The sequence below is a fragment of the Amblyomma maculatum genome, chromosome 6 (genome assembly GCF_055883805.1).
Source record: "Amblyomma maculatum isolate TAMU_Amacu chromosome 6, ASM5588380v1, whole genome shotgun sequence".
NCBI lineage: Eukaryota > Metazoa > Arthropoda > Arachnida > Ixodida > Ixodidae > Amblyomma > Amblyomma maculatum.
In genome coordinates, this window is record NC_139349.1 from 37,407,228 (window position 1) to 37,422,554 (window position 15,327).

Sequence of the window (15,327 nt, forward strand, 5' to 3'; positions counted from 1 at the left end):
TTCCGGCGAACATATTCGATTCAGAACTTTATGCTGTATGAAGCTCCGGTGCATTATTCTTCATTCACTTGAGCCTGAGTGTGCTAGCTCGGCAAAGGAGACTAGCCTAAAACACGCACTTCTCGCTAATAAATGCGTTCATTCATTTGGGTGACAAGAAAGTAACGCGAGCCAGTAACAGTTTTCCTCCCCTTCTTCCCCCTCACTTATCCAGCTTTGACGTCAAGTAGAAGGTGTTTGTACTGCAGTCGGCTAGACGGCGTGTGCTGAGATAGGCTGGCCGCTAACTCACAATAGGACTTTCCGGGGTCTTCTTCGGCCGTTCGTTCAAATCCCTCCAGGGTTTCTGAAATAAGGGGCGTATAGGCTTCCTGCTGACGCCGATAAAGCGAATTATTGCAAATGCTTTTGCGAGTGGACGCCGTGTTTCTTCCCGTGCGACGTGTGGGACAGATAAGCTGCTCTCACGACTGTTTAGCTCCTCAACTATTCACGATCATATGAATGCAGCACATCTCCTTGTACTGTCAAAACTGTCGCTGTTGGGCGTGCGTAACGCGTGGATGGCTTCTGACCGCAAGTTCAAACGACGAGAAGAATGAAGTGAATCTTCCAGCACTGCCATGGACGCCAACCACCCGTTCGGTGTGTACGGACTTGCCTTCTTTGATTCTTGTCATTATTTGTTGTGAACATTTTCTGTAGCGCTTTTTAGCACACTTAACGGCTCACTGTTGGGTGCAAATTTTCCTGCTCTCTTCGTAGATTAATGGTTATATTTAGAGCTTATCAAGTACCGCGTACCGTTCCTATCGGTGCACCAATAAACTTCGTTTCGCGATCGTGGTTTTTATGTAGTGTAAAGTGTTTGAAATGTCTAGTGCGAACAGGTACTTCAGTTGTGTGCGAACAACATGAGGGTATATTGTTGTGCGTATTGAAAGTAATGAACATAGCGCCGGTTATTGCTAGTAACCATGTTTCGCTCACTGGCAGAAAGGGGATATTGGAGAATTTTTGCAGTAAGCCACGATTAAAACACTAACCGCTTAAACATTTTCTCTGCTTCCAAAGCGAATCCAAGTCAGCATACTGCGACGCAGTATTATGGCTTCACAGCTATAACACGATAGCCGTTCGGGGAAACACTTTTTGAGTCGGCATTTTATAAATCATGAAAGAGCTGCCAAATTAATTACTAACGAGTCACTGGATTCTGAAGTGTCGTTATGGGGTCTTCGCTTTTCAATCCAATCTTTTTCAGAATTATGGAAATAAAAACGGGGCCCCATATCTTGAAAGTCTAATACCCGTGTCACGGAGGAACTGTAAAGGCATTTGGATAAAAAAGACACCTCCCCGAAAAGAGTTTCTTCCGCAGACACACGGCAGAATTCAATCGCCTTTCAAGAAGCGATCTTTTCCAAAAGCGGAGATCGCCGATCTCTTTTACGTCTGAAAAGGCCAGCCTCCAACCCAGTGGACAGCTATGATTATCTTTTAATATAGAAAGGAAGCAGAACTGCATTTTGTGTCACGTTTACACATTATAAAAGAATTTTATGCTTCGCAGAAGGTTAGCCAGGCGAAATAATGCACTTTTTCTCCAGCACTCTCGTAAGCAGTTGGAAGATGCCACATGATGACGCTAACCGCCGATGCGGATGCGCGCCATCTTTAATTTAACGTTTGTGAGCATACTGTAGCTAAATTTCCTATACACAACGTGTAATAACACACGTATTTGTTTTATATGTTTCGATACGCTGGTTTATTCTGAGTGGTTTTATTTCAACATAGCGCCACGCGTTCGATAGTGTCCTCGGTAGGAAACGCTAAAATGAGATCGCCAGCGCCGTCTGTCTGCTATGCAACTCCTTTTAAATAAAAGTGTTTCAACACACTAAAAGAGCGCTTAGGTGAAAGACTTTTTGCTTGCTCATGTAATACGGGTATAAGTAGTATACACTTCGGGTGTTTGAAAAAATAATTACATAATTCGTTTTTTATGGTGCTTTTAAGGTAAGTGATCCCTAGCGCTTACTCTGGCTCGACGCAGGACATAGATGTTTCCTTCGTAATTTTTCTTTATCTAATCAGCCCTTTTCAGCAGGGTAACCTTTGTTAAATCGGACACTGCCTTTTTAGATGGCTGCAGTCTTTTTCTCGCCTACATTACAATTGCTATGCAAACGCGTGTCTATGTGTACACTTAGAAAACGTTCAACGTCCCAGCAGCCACTTGGAATGTGCCAAGTTGGTGTCAAGGTGTCATTAGCATGGTCAGCTCTTAGAACATTGATGCCACTATTACGTCAGGTTGATGGTGCATCTCTTCTGATCGATTGCTTTAAGTATTTCTTGAACAGATCATGAAGTGAAGCCAAGCTGTAGCTTCCGAATGGACCCTTTCAAAATTGAATCATGTACGAATCGAATATTTAAATATTCGCTATATATACGAATGCTTGTACTGAGCGGATAATAGTGCGAAAGAGCGAAAAGACAGCTCTAGCACTCCATCACGACAATATATAGCGTAGAACACTGACCTAATCCAAGGAGATGTGTACACGCGCTGAGGTGAATAGATTGTTACGGCATATGCAATTCCAAGACGACGAGGACATTCTGTGTCAGGGATGCTAACGACAAAGTTGGAGCAAGTATCGGTGCGAGCTTTTTTTTTTTCTGTCACCATCCCCTTCTTGAACATCCACTTACAACTTCTCATGATAACACTAAGTCTTTAATTGTCATGCCATATACGTGTAAAAATGTTACATTTTGCTACTGACGACAATTTACAAAAACTATCGCCACTTCTCGATAGATGAGAGGGATGAGAGAGAAGTAAGAGCCACAGTCTCTGAGATTTGGCATAAAGGGGAGGCTTCTAAGCCCTTTCGCGCCGCCCAGTCTGGAAACCATGTATGATTATTGTGAATGCTGCTACGGTTATATGAACCGCGTCACGCCGCCTTAACCTTCCGTCCCGCGCAGACGGGTCGAGACAGCGTGCTGAGCAACGTCCTAGGCCACCTTTCTTTTTTTTTCTTGTTGTCTCTCTCTCTATCTTTTTGTCTTTCTTTCGTCCTTCCTTTTTTTTCTTGTTCTTTTTATTTTTTTAACGGTCGTAGAAAGAATCTACGTTGTGCCTTACTCGAGCTTCTCGCCACTTAATTCAAAAGTTTTCAGAAAGTTGAGGATATGTTCGGTTCTTTCCGGATAATTTTAAATATACACTATCTCAATCATTAGCTGCATTAAATGGGAGGCTATTTCTGTTTGAAATTTTATTCGCACACCCTCCCCATCTGTTAATAAAATTATCTCCCTAGGATAAATTTTAGATTGCGCTATCTGTCCAAAGCTTTTCGGGCTGTCAAGTTGCATTTGCTGAAAGGCATAATTCATTATTCGGAAAATGGGGGGCGGGGGCCGGGCTAGAAATCGCGTTTAACCTTATCGTTACAAAATCTTTTAGCTGTTTAGGAATAGTGTGAAATAGGGTATCGCCGTATTTACACGATTGTAACACAAATACTTTTTTCCAGGAATCATTGTTAAAACGCCTTTCGCGTTCATTTGGAACAAAAGTCTGAATATAACGCAGTTTTTTTTTTTTTTTCGCTACTGACAAGATAGCTCTCCCACCAGGCTTACAAATTGTTATCAGGAACTACCTTTCTGACAGCCTCGCTGCCGTAAAACGAAGTGATTTAACAAACGGCCGTGAGAAAATGCCAGAAGGTGGCACTGCGCAGCTGCAGACTTCACAGAAGCAATGGCTCCGGGAGCGAGAAATATTTTAATAACTTGAAATATTTTAATAACTTTGAAGCGCGAATTTTAAAGAAAAGGCTGTTAAATTGTTGACGCCTTTAGTACAAAAAACGCGCTTTGACTGTTTTTCTGTTCTTACTACTTATGTGGGTAAATAACCGATTCTGAGATACAACCGCCGTGAGCAGTATTTGTGCCTTCATATTTGGAACGAAACTTCCCCAAAGCAAAAGAAAATCTTTGTTGTGACTTCAACATTTTCACCTATAAACAAACAACATTTCTCTGAACTTCTTTTGATGCACTCACCCTTTGGAGAATTTACGTCACTGCAAAATTATAAGAATTTATTTTAATGCGTGTCGCCTTCGGTTCGTAGTATCACGCGTAAGCTCGCCTCTGTTCACCTTGCAGCGATTCTTGCCGGCAACGGAACGCGCAACATCTCCAGGCTGCCTCCGCATGAGAGCCCCTTCATATTACCTAGTAAGTTTTTCACCGCGTGAATTTTATGGTCAAATTACAGACTACAATCGTCTTGAAACGAAATACGTACTTTTGAAATGTTTTTTGTAGTCAATATTTTACACTACCGTCATTAGTGACTGCACACCTAAAATGCTAGGCTCATTTCATACTCCGATAATGCAGTTCCTAGCGCAGTTCTTAAAGACGACTTGGCGTGCAGACGTCCTCATACAACCTTATCGTCCTTAATTAGCGTCATTGTGTCATCCGACAGTATTATGTTTCTTTATATTCGCAACTTTCGAGTGTTTCTATGTTTTTTTTTTTTCTTAAAATGGCTCGTGAGGCCGTTTAACTTTCAAGTGGCAAGGTGTCTGATTGGGGCGTTAATTAGCGCTGTCAGATAGCGTTTTGTTTTCTGCGTAGCGTACCCTCACTCTACGTTCTAGCTTATAAATGACATGTGCAACTGCACGTGCAAACGAAGTAAATGATATTCGTGCGTCACATATTATTATTAGTTTAGTTCGACCAAGCCTTAAGTGAAGAATAGGTCAAGCTATATAAAAGAACAGCGATATATTAAACTCATTGCATCGACTAATGCTGCCTGAAATCGACTATCTTTATTTTAAACACCTTAGTCTCTCTTCCCCAAGTTCCTTAAGATCGTGACCAAGCAGAGACAATTAAGAAGTAACATTCCTTCACATCATTGCAGACAACTCGCTCCAGAACGTTGTCACAGAGGCCCAACAACTCATCAAAGGTAATAACCTTTTTACAAGTTTCTTTCTTACTCTTGTGTGTATAGCTGTCCTCGAAGCCCATAAAGCTACAGAGGAAAGCATGAGCTTAATAACGCTTGCCTTCAGCTTATTTCTCTCTCTCTCTCTCTCTCTCTCTCTCTCTCTCTCTCTCTCTCTCTCTCTCTCTCTCTCTCTCTCTCTCTCTCTGTTATGGTATTGCACTTGCAGCATTTCCGGACGAGTTCGGGGGCCATCATCCAAACAATATTGCCGGTGAGCATGTGAATCTTGCTTATAAGGAGTGCTCCAATGAGTGCAGCTCTTCCCAAGTTATTGTATATCATTACCCAACACTTACAGTGCTGCATATCGCAGCATTGGTTGCAGCGAATACGCCGCAGGTCAAAAACCTTATACTCCAGGGCTTCTGCTTATCCTCTCCCCCCCTTCCTGTACCCGAAGTCTCTGCTGAGAATGGGAGGGACAACTCCGCTCACTTTTGAGAGCTTTCAAAAGCCCGTCACTGGCTCCCCCTCTGCCTATAGCACTCGACGGAGTCAGTTTTATTCAAATATCCAGAGGGCGTTTTATTTCTCACATGGGCTACAATGCTGCGAAAGGAACATTGGCAGATAGAGTAAAGACTGAATAATTGCTAGCAAGAAGGAACGCTAACATGAAACCCGATCCATTTCTGTGCGAGCAGAACGTGAAGACTACTGCTGGCGAGAGAAATCAAGTGCCTTCCTTGATTCTGAGCACAGTTCGCTGAACAGGAACACAACCTCCCCCCCCCCCTTCCCCCCACTTCCTGCAGACACACCTACGAACAGAACACAGGGGGAGCAAGCACAAACCGTGTCTTTTGGCATTTCTTTTTCCTTTTCACGCCACAATACAATGCACGCCAGGTTTTGAAAGCGCGTCATGTAATGCGGCAACTATTTATTTTGATGAAAACTACCGCACTCGAGCGTACAGGTCCGTAACTCTACACGGTAGAGCTTTGCCACAGACCTTGAACGGCGCGCAGTGAAGCCAGCGAAACGATAACTTGCCGCACAGTAACTGCTTTGTTTCCGAGACAATGGCCGTGGCACAACTGGAACTGCATAGAGGCAGGCGCCAGGAGGCCGAGTACCATAGTTGCACACTTCGCTTTATTTGGAAGACTTGTTTTCTTGTTTCAGTGTTCGTTTCCTTGCTCGTAATTTTTGGTTTGTCGGTTCTTTGATTTCTAAGCTTTATTCTTTCTTCGCTTCCTTGTTTGTTTGCTTTTGTGCGTGTGCGTTTGTGCGTGTCAGAAATCATGCTCAATTTAAGTGGCTTTTGGTGACAATAGAGCGCAGCACACCATGCAAAACGACCAGCACGCTGCCCCTCGGCGCAGCGCAATTCCGCAATCTCCTCCGCGTGTCCACAGTTCACCGTGTCCAGAGAATGCGCACGCGGACAGTGTTGAGGTGACGTCAGCGCTAAACGATTTGTGGCGGCTGTATACACACGTACACAAGCCTGTCGGGACACACGCAGACCTCGACGATTCGCACGAAATCGCTCACGACTGGACATGCGCCGTACGCCGCTTCAAAACGGTGGCCGCAGCCAATTTGCGACCGTGACGACCGCGAGTACAGACTCACACGCCCGTGCTCTTTTGTTCCTTTCCTAGCTCTACGGCAAGCCCTTTCGCTGTCGCTCATTGCGGCGACTCGCCTAATTAAAAACTCGGTGGGATGACAGCATGGACGAATGCATCGGCTGAGTGCGCGGAAGCACCCGCCCGTATGTGGCAGTTTGAAGTAGTTCGTCCATGAGTGTATTCTAGGCTTGGATCGGAAAGCTGGCATGCAGACGTGAAAGGTGAAGACTAAGTGTAACGTTGGTATTTCAGTTCTTGGTACTGCATTGATAAGCAGAAGCCGTCTAAAGGCTGTTCAAAGCTTAGAAAGACTTTCAAAGTTTAGATGCCCTTCAGGGTGATTCGGTTCTCACGAAGCAATAGCCGAAGTTGCATCCCGATTAGTAGAGCCTTCGCTTTAATAATCAGCAATTTCGGATTTCTACATCCGTGATGTCTAATACTTTAATGCAAGAAATTTTGTGCCTTCTATAATTATTCAGAATTCCCCCGAAGACATTTACTGCGGGGTTTTGCAAGTGAAAGAAAGGGGTAGGACGAACACTGAAATGCCTGCATTAAAGATGTAAACTGAAACACGGCTCAAGAAGAAAAATTGCACCCTGAAAATGGTGGGAAAAAAATGGAAACAAAAATACAAATGTACGAGTACACAAGTGCAGAGTGCAGGCAACTTAGACGAAAACAAAAAAGTAAACTGACCAAAAAAAGAGTCGACTATAAGCAAAATTAAAAGCATAGAGCTTGATGCATCGACGCATGGCACCTCAAGCTATAAATAGTGGTATGGAACCTAAAATTAAAAGCCAAAATAAAATAAAGTACACATTTTAACAGCCGCTGATTGTTCCTTGGGTGTGTACATTAAATAACGACCTACAGCTTTAATCAAGCGAAGTTGCCAACTTGAAACATATTGTGCGTAGAAAATTATATGCTTTTTTTCTTGCGTGTCCTTGAGTCTAAACGTCACATTTATCCGGCTTGCTGCCATTCGCTCATAGGCGTGCGAACATTGGGAAATGGGTACGGCATGCCCCTTCTAATCATCTAAAGGGAAGCGCCAAGTCTGCCCTATACCTTTACTTTGTCGGTCAAGTGCTGTCAATGATTAAAGTGCAGGGTTATCGTCATGAAGGTTTTTGGACGATAGCGGCCGCAGACTCTTGATGTCGCACTCCAAGAACTGTTTACATGCCATCTTTAACCCCGGAAAGCCGGGGACCAAAGGGAGGCGGTTTCGAAACGTGCACCATCGCGTTGTTTTCATTTCTGCATGTATGGCGAAGCTTGTTTTCTTTGTTTAAGCTCACAGCCGGCTCCAGCAAGCAGGTAGCGCTAAAGGCAGCGTCAGCGCAGCTTAGGCATCGTATTAATTAGCGAAGCTTCGAATAGGAGCCTTATCGGATAGGGGGCTAAATAAGAGAATAGCGGGGAATGAGTGCGCACGCCTAAAATGAAAGCAGCACCTCTTGTCCTTTCAGCGCAGAATTCCACGCGTGCTCGTTACCATCCCGCAATTACCCTTTCAATTACCTGGTAGGGTCCCGATATTCTAAAACTCGCTATTGTCTTTTCTACTAAATGGCACTAGGGCCCTACGAATACTAGGTGTACAGAGTGCACCGCTGGGTTAGTATTTGTTTTTTACGTGGTCACCAGTGACGGCAGAACCGGCGCAAATACGTTGCGAGATGCAGGCAGATAGAAACATCACCAAGTGCAGACGACCAATTCCTGCATAAGGGGCTGAGGGAAAGGAAACGCAGCCCATAGCTCATCACGCATCCCAAATTTTCTGCTCAAGAAACGTTACCGTGGCACTGAGCAGGCCTTCTGTAGCCGACTTTCGGCCCTCACGCTGTAATATAGTTACTCCCACCGTTTACCCAGGCGCTTCTTTGAAACTTGGCTCCCACTCATGTAGAACATTGCACAAGACTATGCAGTTTATTTTACTTGGAAAGAGTTAGACGCCCGAATGACTGAACGGGAAAGAAAGGCACGTTATTCCCACTCCCCTCTCCTTTCCTAAGTTCTCTGCACGTATGTATAACAAATCTTTTCATTAAACAACAAAGGTACTGAGAAAATACGAGGACCCTTAAAACATGTGGGTTGTGCTAAAAGCCACATTTAGCTTTCATTAAATTATCCTTTAATTATGAAGCATGGGACTGCTTCCTTCCGATTTACAGGCCTATAGCTCTGCAATTCGCAAGCCTCTCTAGTACAAAACATGAAGGAGAAAATAGGCAAAACACAATATTTAACGAGGCAACCATATTGCACCCTGCATAGGTGGTGCTCACTTGTGACAAGGTATAAAAGGCGACAGTGCTCTGTACCATAATTTGTCCGCTGCAGAGTTTCAGGCAAACACCTGAACTAAGTCAACAAAGTTTTTGAGAGTACTTGATTTGCTATCAAAAAAATATATATAAATTAACTAACCGTTCTGTGGCTTATTTCAGCCGAAAATTTTGTAGTGTAAATACATATTATATAGTGAGGAATGCGCGTGTTAGTCGTCTTCAGAGTACGCTGAGCATAGTACTCCTTTATTTAAGCTGCAAAGGAGTCCAGTGAGATTTTAAAATTTTGAGGTGGATACGGGCTTGTTTTCTTTCCAAGGCTGTCCAATAGAAGTAATTCAGTAGTGCATTTTTATTTAGTGAATAAACGGCCTGACGATCAATACGGAAATTCATCGGGGATCTTAGCTAGGTACACTGTTTTCTACAGTCATGGCTCTGGATCATGGGCGCGGTCATGTTGAGAGGGAAGACAACGTGTGCTGTGCCACAGAACGGCGACGGCGCAGTGCGCTCCTATACTGAATCATCGTGTTTCTAACAAAGCGGAGTACTCGAGCAGATCGTGGAACCAACGCTGTGATCCGCAGCCACTTTATTCATTGGAGCTTGGCATATCCTTGTCTCTCCGAAAGGGGCACGTTTGATATTGTTACGTGGCAAGGTTAGTGCACGAAGGTTATTTCAGGATGACGCAGTACACAAAGCACAGAATCACAGCAGCGTTAACCTTCTTCTAGCACTGAACGTTGCTGCCACTTTGTCGTCTTCTGTGTCACTCCTTCTGATCGTTGTCTTCTTTTACGTCCTGCGATGCAGGGCATATATGTCACATTACCCCCCCACGAAAAGCACAGTCCCGGTGCGCATTAGGACGAACTACTGGAGGGGTAGTAGAGCTTCATTCTGGCGACATGAACAATCTCGGTGCGTGGCATAAAGGACTGTCGCGGCGGATGTACAAGGATGTACATATATTTCACAATATCACTAACTTCATGATGCGGGAACGTGTAGTCAGCGGCAACTTTATGGTCTCTTGTTGTTGTTTTTCTCATATAAAAAACTGTTCAAGGTGGTCTTTTCATTCGTACATCTTTTTTTAGATGAATTACTACCCGTCCAGCCGAGGTTTCGTCAAACCCTAGATCTCATACCGGTCAAGGTGTTTTGAAGAAAACACCGAGAATTGACGTTTTTCAACCTTCTCGCGATTAAACCTGCGTTTTATAGTTAGCCCCAAACGAGTTAACTAATTTTCCTTAGGAATTAGCGAATGAAATGCATTCAAGAAGTTGGATTATCCACTCAAGATAATTGCCTAGGATCATGCAGCAGCGTAGTCTTCGTAAGCTCATCATAGCTCTTTTATTTTAATTTACTAACGTTAAATAAAATTTCTGTCGATGCGATAAATTTTCAGACCACCTTATTGAAGTAGCGTTTATGTACAGTCCTGTTTACGTATTTTATCCGTACTTAAGATTTCATCCAATTTCAATCATGCACCAACTACATTCCCATAGATCTTGCTAAGACAGCGTTTGTTGACCCCATCGCAGGTCGCCACCACGAGGACTTCGGCGCCGCGGGGCCCGTGGTCGTCATGCTTGGTTGCCTGTTCCTCATTTTCTTCGCGGTGGGCATTCCCACCTTCATCCAGAAGAAGCGCAGGGAGGCCAGGGAGCGGAGGGAGACCATCCGCAGGCTGGCGGAAGCCGAACGTCGGGAGGCCGCAGCGGGTCTGTCCTTCCAGGTGCCCTCACTGGACAGCTGAGAGCATCGTTCTTCATGAATCTCTTGGAAACGTGTGAACAGAGAATAAACTTCTTTTCGTACAGAAGCTTCCTCTTGTATACGTTGAATGCGATTAAGGGAACACATTTATAATCACGGGCGTTACAAGCTCGTATTACGCTAAATGCGCGAGAAGACAAAAGGCATGGAAACCTAAATGCTCTAAAACCTGTCATCATCACGATCATTATCAGCTTTATCAGTAGAAGCATTTCCCATATTTCGCCAATTAATCTGGTTCTTTGCCAGCTGCATCCTCTTTTTTCCCCTTTCAGAGTTCTTCTCCGCCCACCTATAACTTTCTGTGGCCCTTTGTTACGCTTGCCTCGTTTTGGAATCAAGTCCAGAATCTATTGTCTCTCTGCCTAACACCCTTCTTCATTCATATTATTTTACTGACTTTATGACCACTATGACAGATGTGCAGTCGCTGTAGGCATATTCAACTATTCATACTAGCAGCTCTTCTACGCTGTGTTTCCACACTAGCTGTATACCAATTCAGTGGTTTTGACAGAGTCAAATGTTTTCTCGTAAACAATTAGGGCTACATATGAAAACCGGTTACATTCGGAGCATTTCCCGACAACCTGATTCATAGAGTGAATATGCTTTACTGTCACGGCTTTGTCCTTTGATTCATTGAAGCCTAAGTTTACCCTGATCTGTATTTTTAAAGTCGTTTTGTCCCCTTTAAGATACTGATACCTGGTTTGGTTCGATTTAAATGGCGTAACGCACCAAAGCAACTATAAGGCTATGAGCGAGGCCCTAATGGAGGGTTCGGAAAATTTCGACTTCCTTTGGGCTTTTTATCGTGCACTGAATGATATCTTTCTTACAAGATTCCAGTACGCTAGAAATCATGAGCCATTGCCTGTAGAGGGTGGCCAGTTTTTCAAACGCAGCATCTACTGTTACGAGATCCTTTCCTTTCGCTTTCTATTTGGCATTTCGTTTAAGAATATCTTTCCTCCTCTTTTTTTACTGATACATCCAATTACTCTGCACTGTTGCATCATTATTGCCATGGTTAGGTCGGCTACTGTTTAGACCTTTGTGGCACTCCTTAAGTACTCTAACTCTTATTTAGATTGTCAATGATATTGTGGCCTTGCAACGCCATAAGGAATTGCATAAAAATACGAAACAGAGATAAAACAAAAGCGCCGCCTATAAGGGTATGACGCGACTGCATTAACGGCTCGTTGGCCGGTCCCTTTGGCGGACCTTTGTTAGCATGCTTACACTTTGCGACTCGTCTTATCACTAGTCCCTTTATTTTCTCCTTTATTATCTCACATATACTCCTTGGTCTATAGTCATAAGCTACCATACTATGTCCCATTAGCTGTTTTCTGTGACACCTTCAAAATGTAAAGCAAACGTACAAGCATTGGAAGTTGCTGTTATACTCACGTTGATAAAAACGGCCTCACCTATCGATGTGTTTTTTTTTTTGCTTATCTTTTCCTGCAATCATACCTAGTGTTAAAAAAAGCGATAGATAACCAATGAGATGTCGTTTTTTAAACAACTTTAAGGCAGCTGTGGAACATTGTAAGATACGTCTATGAACATATTACATAGAAATGGTCAAAGCTTGCTATGTGTAGAACAATGTTCTTCTGAAATTTTTCGTTCCCTCACAACGATTACTTGAGAGTAGAACAAAAAAACAATGAGGTGCGTTTTTGAAACCAAACAGCAAGAAGCTAGAGCCCTGCCAGAGAGGATCTGCGAATATATTGATTGATACGGTGCAGTTATACAATATATAAAAACGTACAGTCAAAAACACTTTCCCGAAGTTTGTCTACAATTAACGGCACGTGATATACTACACTACATTGATCTAAAGCTCCGCTTTAATTCAGCCGTGAAAACGTGACTGCTTGTATGACACGCAACACAAGCTCAAGTTTCGCCCCGCGACGCCAGCGCCGCATTTCTCGCGTGGTGGCAAACGTGAAACGCAGGGACCTCGCCGGAGTCTGGCGCCCTCAACCTCACCTAACCCACCCTCTTCCCCTCTAGGCCTCAGGTAATCCTCATGAATAAAGGTTTATGAATGAATGAATCGCCGGAGCAGACGCTCCGCTAGCTTTCTGTGCATGTGCGGCGACCGAGTTGCACCAGGCGGTTTTTCGGCGGTACGAAAATGCTTCCGCCACTGCAAAACAAAAGTACTAAGTAGTGTTGTTTCGTGGGAAGCCACAACACCAGGCGAAACGCTAAAGGACGAGACTGACGTGTGCACCTATGCTGATTCCTTTGTGATCTTTTCCGCAAGACCTGTTTTCCAACCGAATGGTTTCGTTCTGAAACGTCTCGCAAACAAAGAGAGCCTATTTCCCCCCTTCTGCGTAATGTCAGAAATGTTGCTGGTTGACAAAGACGGCTTGGAGAAGTATCGAAAGAGTACAATGATTTATTAGCACGCGTAGAAAATGAAGGGGGTGGATGATTCTCCCGCGTCTCTCCTTCCACGTGTGACTTGTTTTCCAGATCCTCTGTGCTTTCTCCCTGTTTTGTGAATGTTCTGAAAGCGTGCGACGTCCGCGATCGACCCGCATGTGTGAGTGTGTCCTAATAAAGGACACCTGCCTTTTAATTTATAGGCCGACGAGACAATATGGAGGAATAAGACCTTTTCGATGTAAAAATATGCCTTCGTGAGAAGCTTTTACTAATATCCGCAAATTGGTCAATAACAAAAATAATGTCTCAAGCGCAATACAAAAGCGCACCTATGGCTCGATCAACACTATACTCAACGGAGCACTGCATTCGCGTTGAAGGTTTTATGAGTGTCTACCAGATATCATAAATGAAGTATAACCACTTAATAAGAACCGAAATAAATGAGACGAATGATTTTCACTCAGCTTGGATTTCGCCTGCCTCCGTAGTCAGCGAGCTGGTTGTCTCCTTCAATGCGCGAAGGATCGCATGACTATACTTTACCATGTTTTTGAGTCTGCTAGTATTCGTGCCCCAGAACAAACGCCTTTTTCGGTGGCAACGTAGTAACAACAAAACTGCATATACATCTCATGCTACAGCTCAAAATTATGGTTAACGAGTGAGCCGCTTCATTTCACAGTGCTGATTTCACTCTTACATATTATGAACATATTATATACGACAATATAATTACATAGCGGACATACACCGCGATGCACTTCCTACACTGTTTTCGCACACGTGGAAAACGCATTTCCCGATCAATAGCGACTCATCGCGGTCGGTCGTCTACTCTGGAGGGCAGATGTGAATAAAAAGTTTTCCGCCTTTAAGGAAGTTTCCTTCATGTAAATCGGCGACAGGTTTCCCAATCATCAAGATGGAATGCAGGCGGCATGTCGCGATGCGCCTGCGCAAGAGCGTGCAAAAGCAAGAGCGCACTGCGCACACTGCGAAGGCAGCGAGCTGAGCCCGCAGCTGAGTGTCCCAGTTTGTAGTTTTCTGTCACAGATGGTGCTGTCCATCAGGAGCCGCAGCGCCGCTCAGTGATGTTTTGGGAGCCTATAGATATATGTTCATTCCGCTCACTATGCTAACGTCATGTTTTCTGGAAAACAGGGCCTTTAATAAGCTATTTCACCAAAGCGCAAAGAGAGGAGAGACGCAAAGTTATCTTTTTTTTTTCTTTTTTTTTTCTTTCCAAAGGCTGCTACCTCCAGGTTTGTAAAATTCGGAGAATGTATGGAAGATACACCTACAAAAGGTCTGGAAAAAATGTGCAATCTTAACATCCAAATATGATTCAAACAGGTTGTTTCTCTCTAGTATACAAAGTGGAACGAGAGAAAGAAGATGGCTACATAGTATAAAAGAGCACTGAACAAGGGTGGATGGGAAACCTCAGTTCACAAGCCTTGGCTTCTCTTCACCCAGGCGAAGATAAGTCCCCTTGCTGGCTCGGCTTGCGAACTGAGGTTTCCCATCCACCCTTGTTCAGTGCTCTTAAACATCACGTACATAAAGACACTCGTGTCATTAAGGCAGATGTTTACATGATTTATAATACATGCTTGCGCACTTTTGTAGGCCGCAGCGTTGCTGACCCTGCCAAGAATGTATATCTCATGCATTCGGGGCCAGCACTGCAATTTTCGGTCAATTTGTTGCTTTTATTCCATCTCATAAAAAAAACTCTCATTCTAAAACAGAAGCCTGAGCGAGTTGCTAATTCATTACGCAGAAACAGTGCGAAATAAAACTGGAATGAAGTCTGGTTTCGTGCTGTTTCTACGCAATACACCCAGCCTCCTCTGCGCCATAATTTATGCACTATTCCGTCTGGTTTATGTAGGCCTTTCAAGATGTAAGCGTAACTTCGTACGCAACTGCACTCGCGAATTTCGCACAGGACAACTCACGCTTTCTGGCGTAACAACTGTGTATCTCTATTTTGTTCTATTAGAGAAAAAAATATAGAACAGGTCGCCTAGCTCTGCTGAAATTGTCTATAGTGCGCATGCGCCGCATAAACTCCGCCGTTAGCTGCTGAGCGGACCAATCTCGCCATTCCGCTCCCGTACCTGCTCAGTGGAGGGCCGCATCA

At 44.0% G+C, this 15,327-nt stretch overlaps 1 protein-coding gene across 2 annotated transcripts; it reads left to right on the forward strand.

The window, feature by feature from the left end:
- The first annotated feature begins 267 nt into the window (after positions 1-267).
- LOC146185543 (uncharacterized) lies at positions 268-10,803 on the forward strand. 2 transcript variants are annotated; one of them, XM_084605551.1, is made up of 5 exons: positions 268-645; positions 4,201-4,272; positions 4,976-5,023; positions 5,232-5,276; positions 10,523-10,803. In XM_084605551.1, exons 1-5 carry the CDS (start codon positions 624-626, stop codon positions 10,735-10,737), a joined length of 402 nt encoding a protein of 133 aa, XP_084461677.1. In that variant the 5' UTR covers positions 268-623; the 3' UTR covers positions 10,738-10,803. The 2 variants fall into 2 exon arrangements, with proteins under 2 accessions (XP_084461677.1, XP_084461678.1); XM_084605552.1 differs by lacking the exon at positions 5,232-5,276.
- Positions 10,804-15,327: the final 4,524 nt, after the last annotated feature.

What these genes read in the sequence shown, in the direction of transcription:
- LOC146185543 (XM_084605551.1), top strand. Translation starts at nt 624, where the DNA reads ATGGACGCCAACCACCCGTTCG. An exon ending in GAGCCCCTTCATATTACCTA is followed by an intron (nt 4,273 to 4,975) that starts GTAAGTTTTTCA and finishes ACATCATTGCAG; the next exon opens with ACAACTCGCTCCAGAACGTT. An exon ending in GGCCCAACAACTCATCAAAG is followed by an intron (nt 5,024 to 5,231) that starts GTAATAACCTTT and finishes TTGCACTTGCAG; the next exon opens with CATTTCCGGACGAGTTCGGG.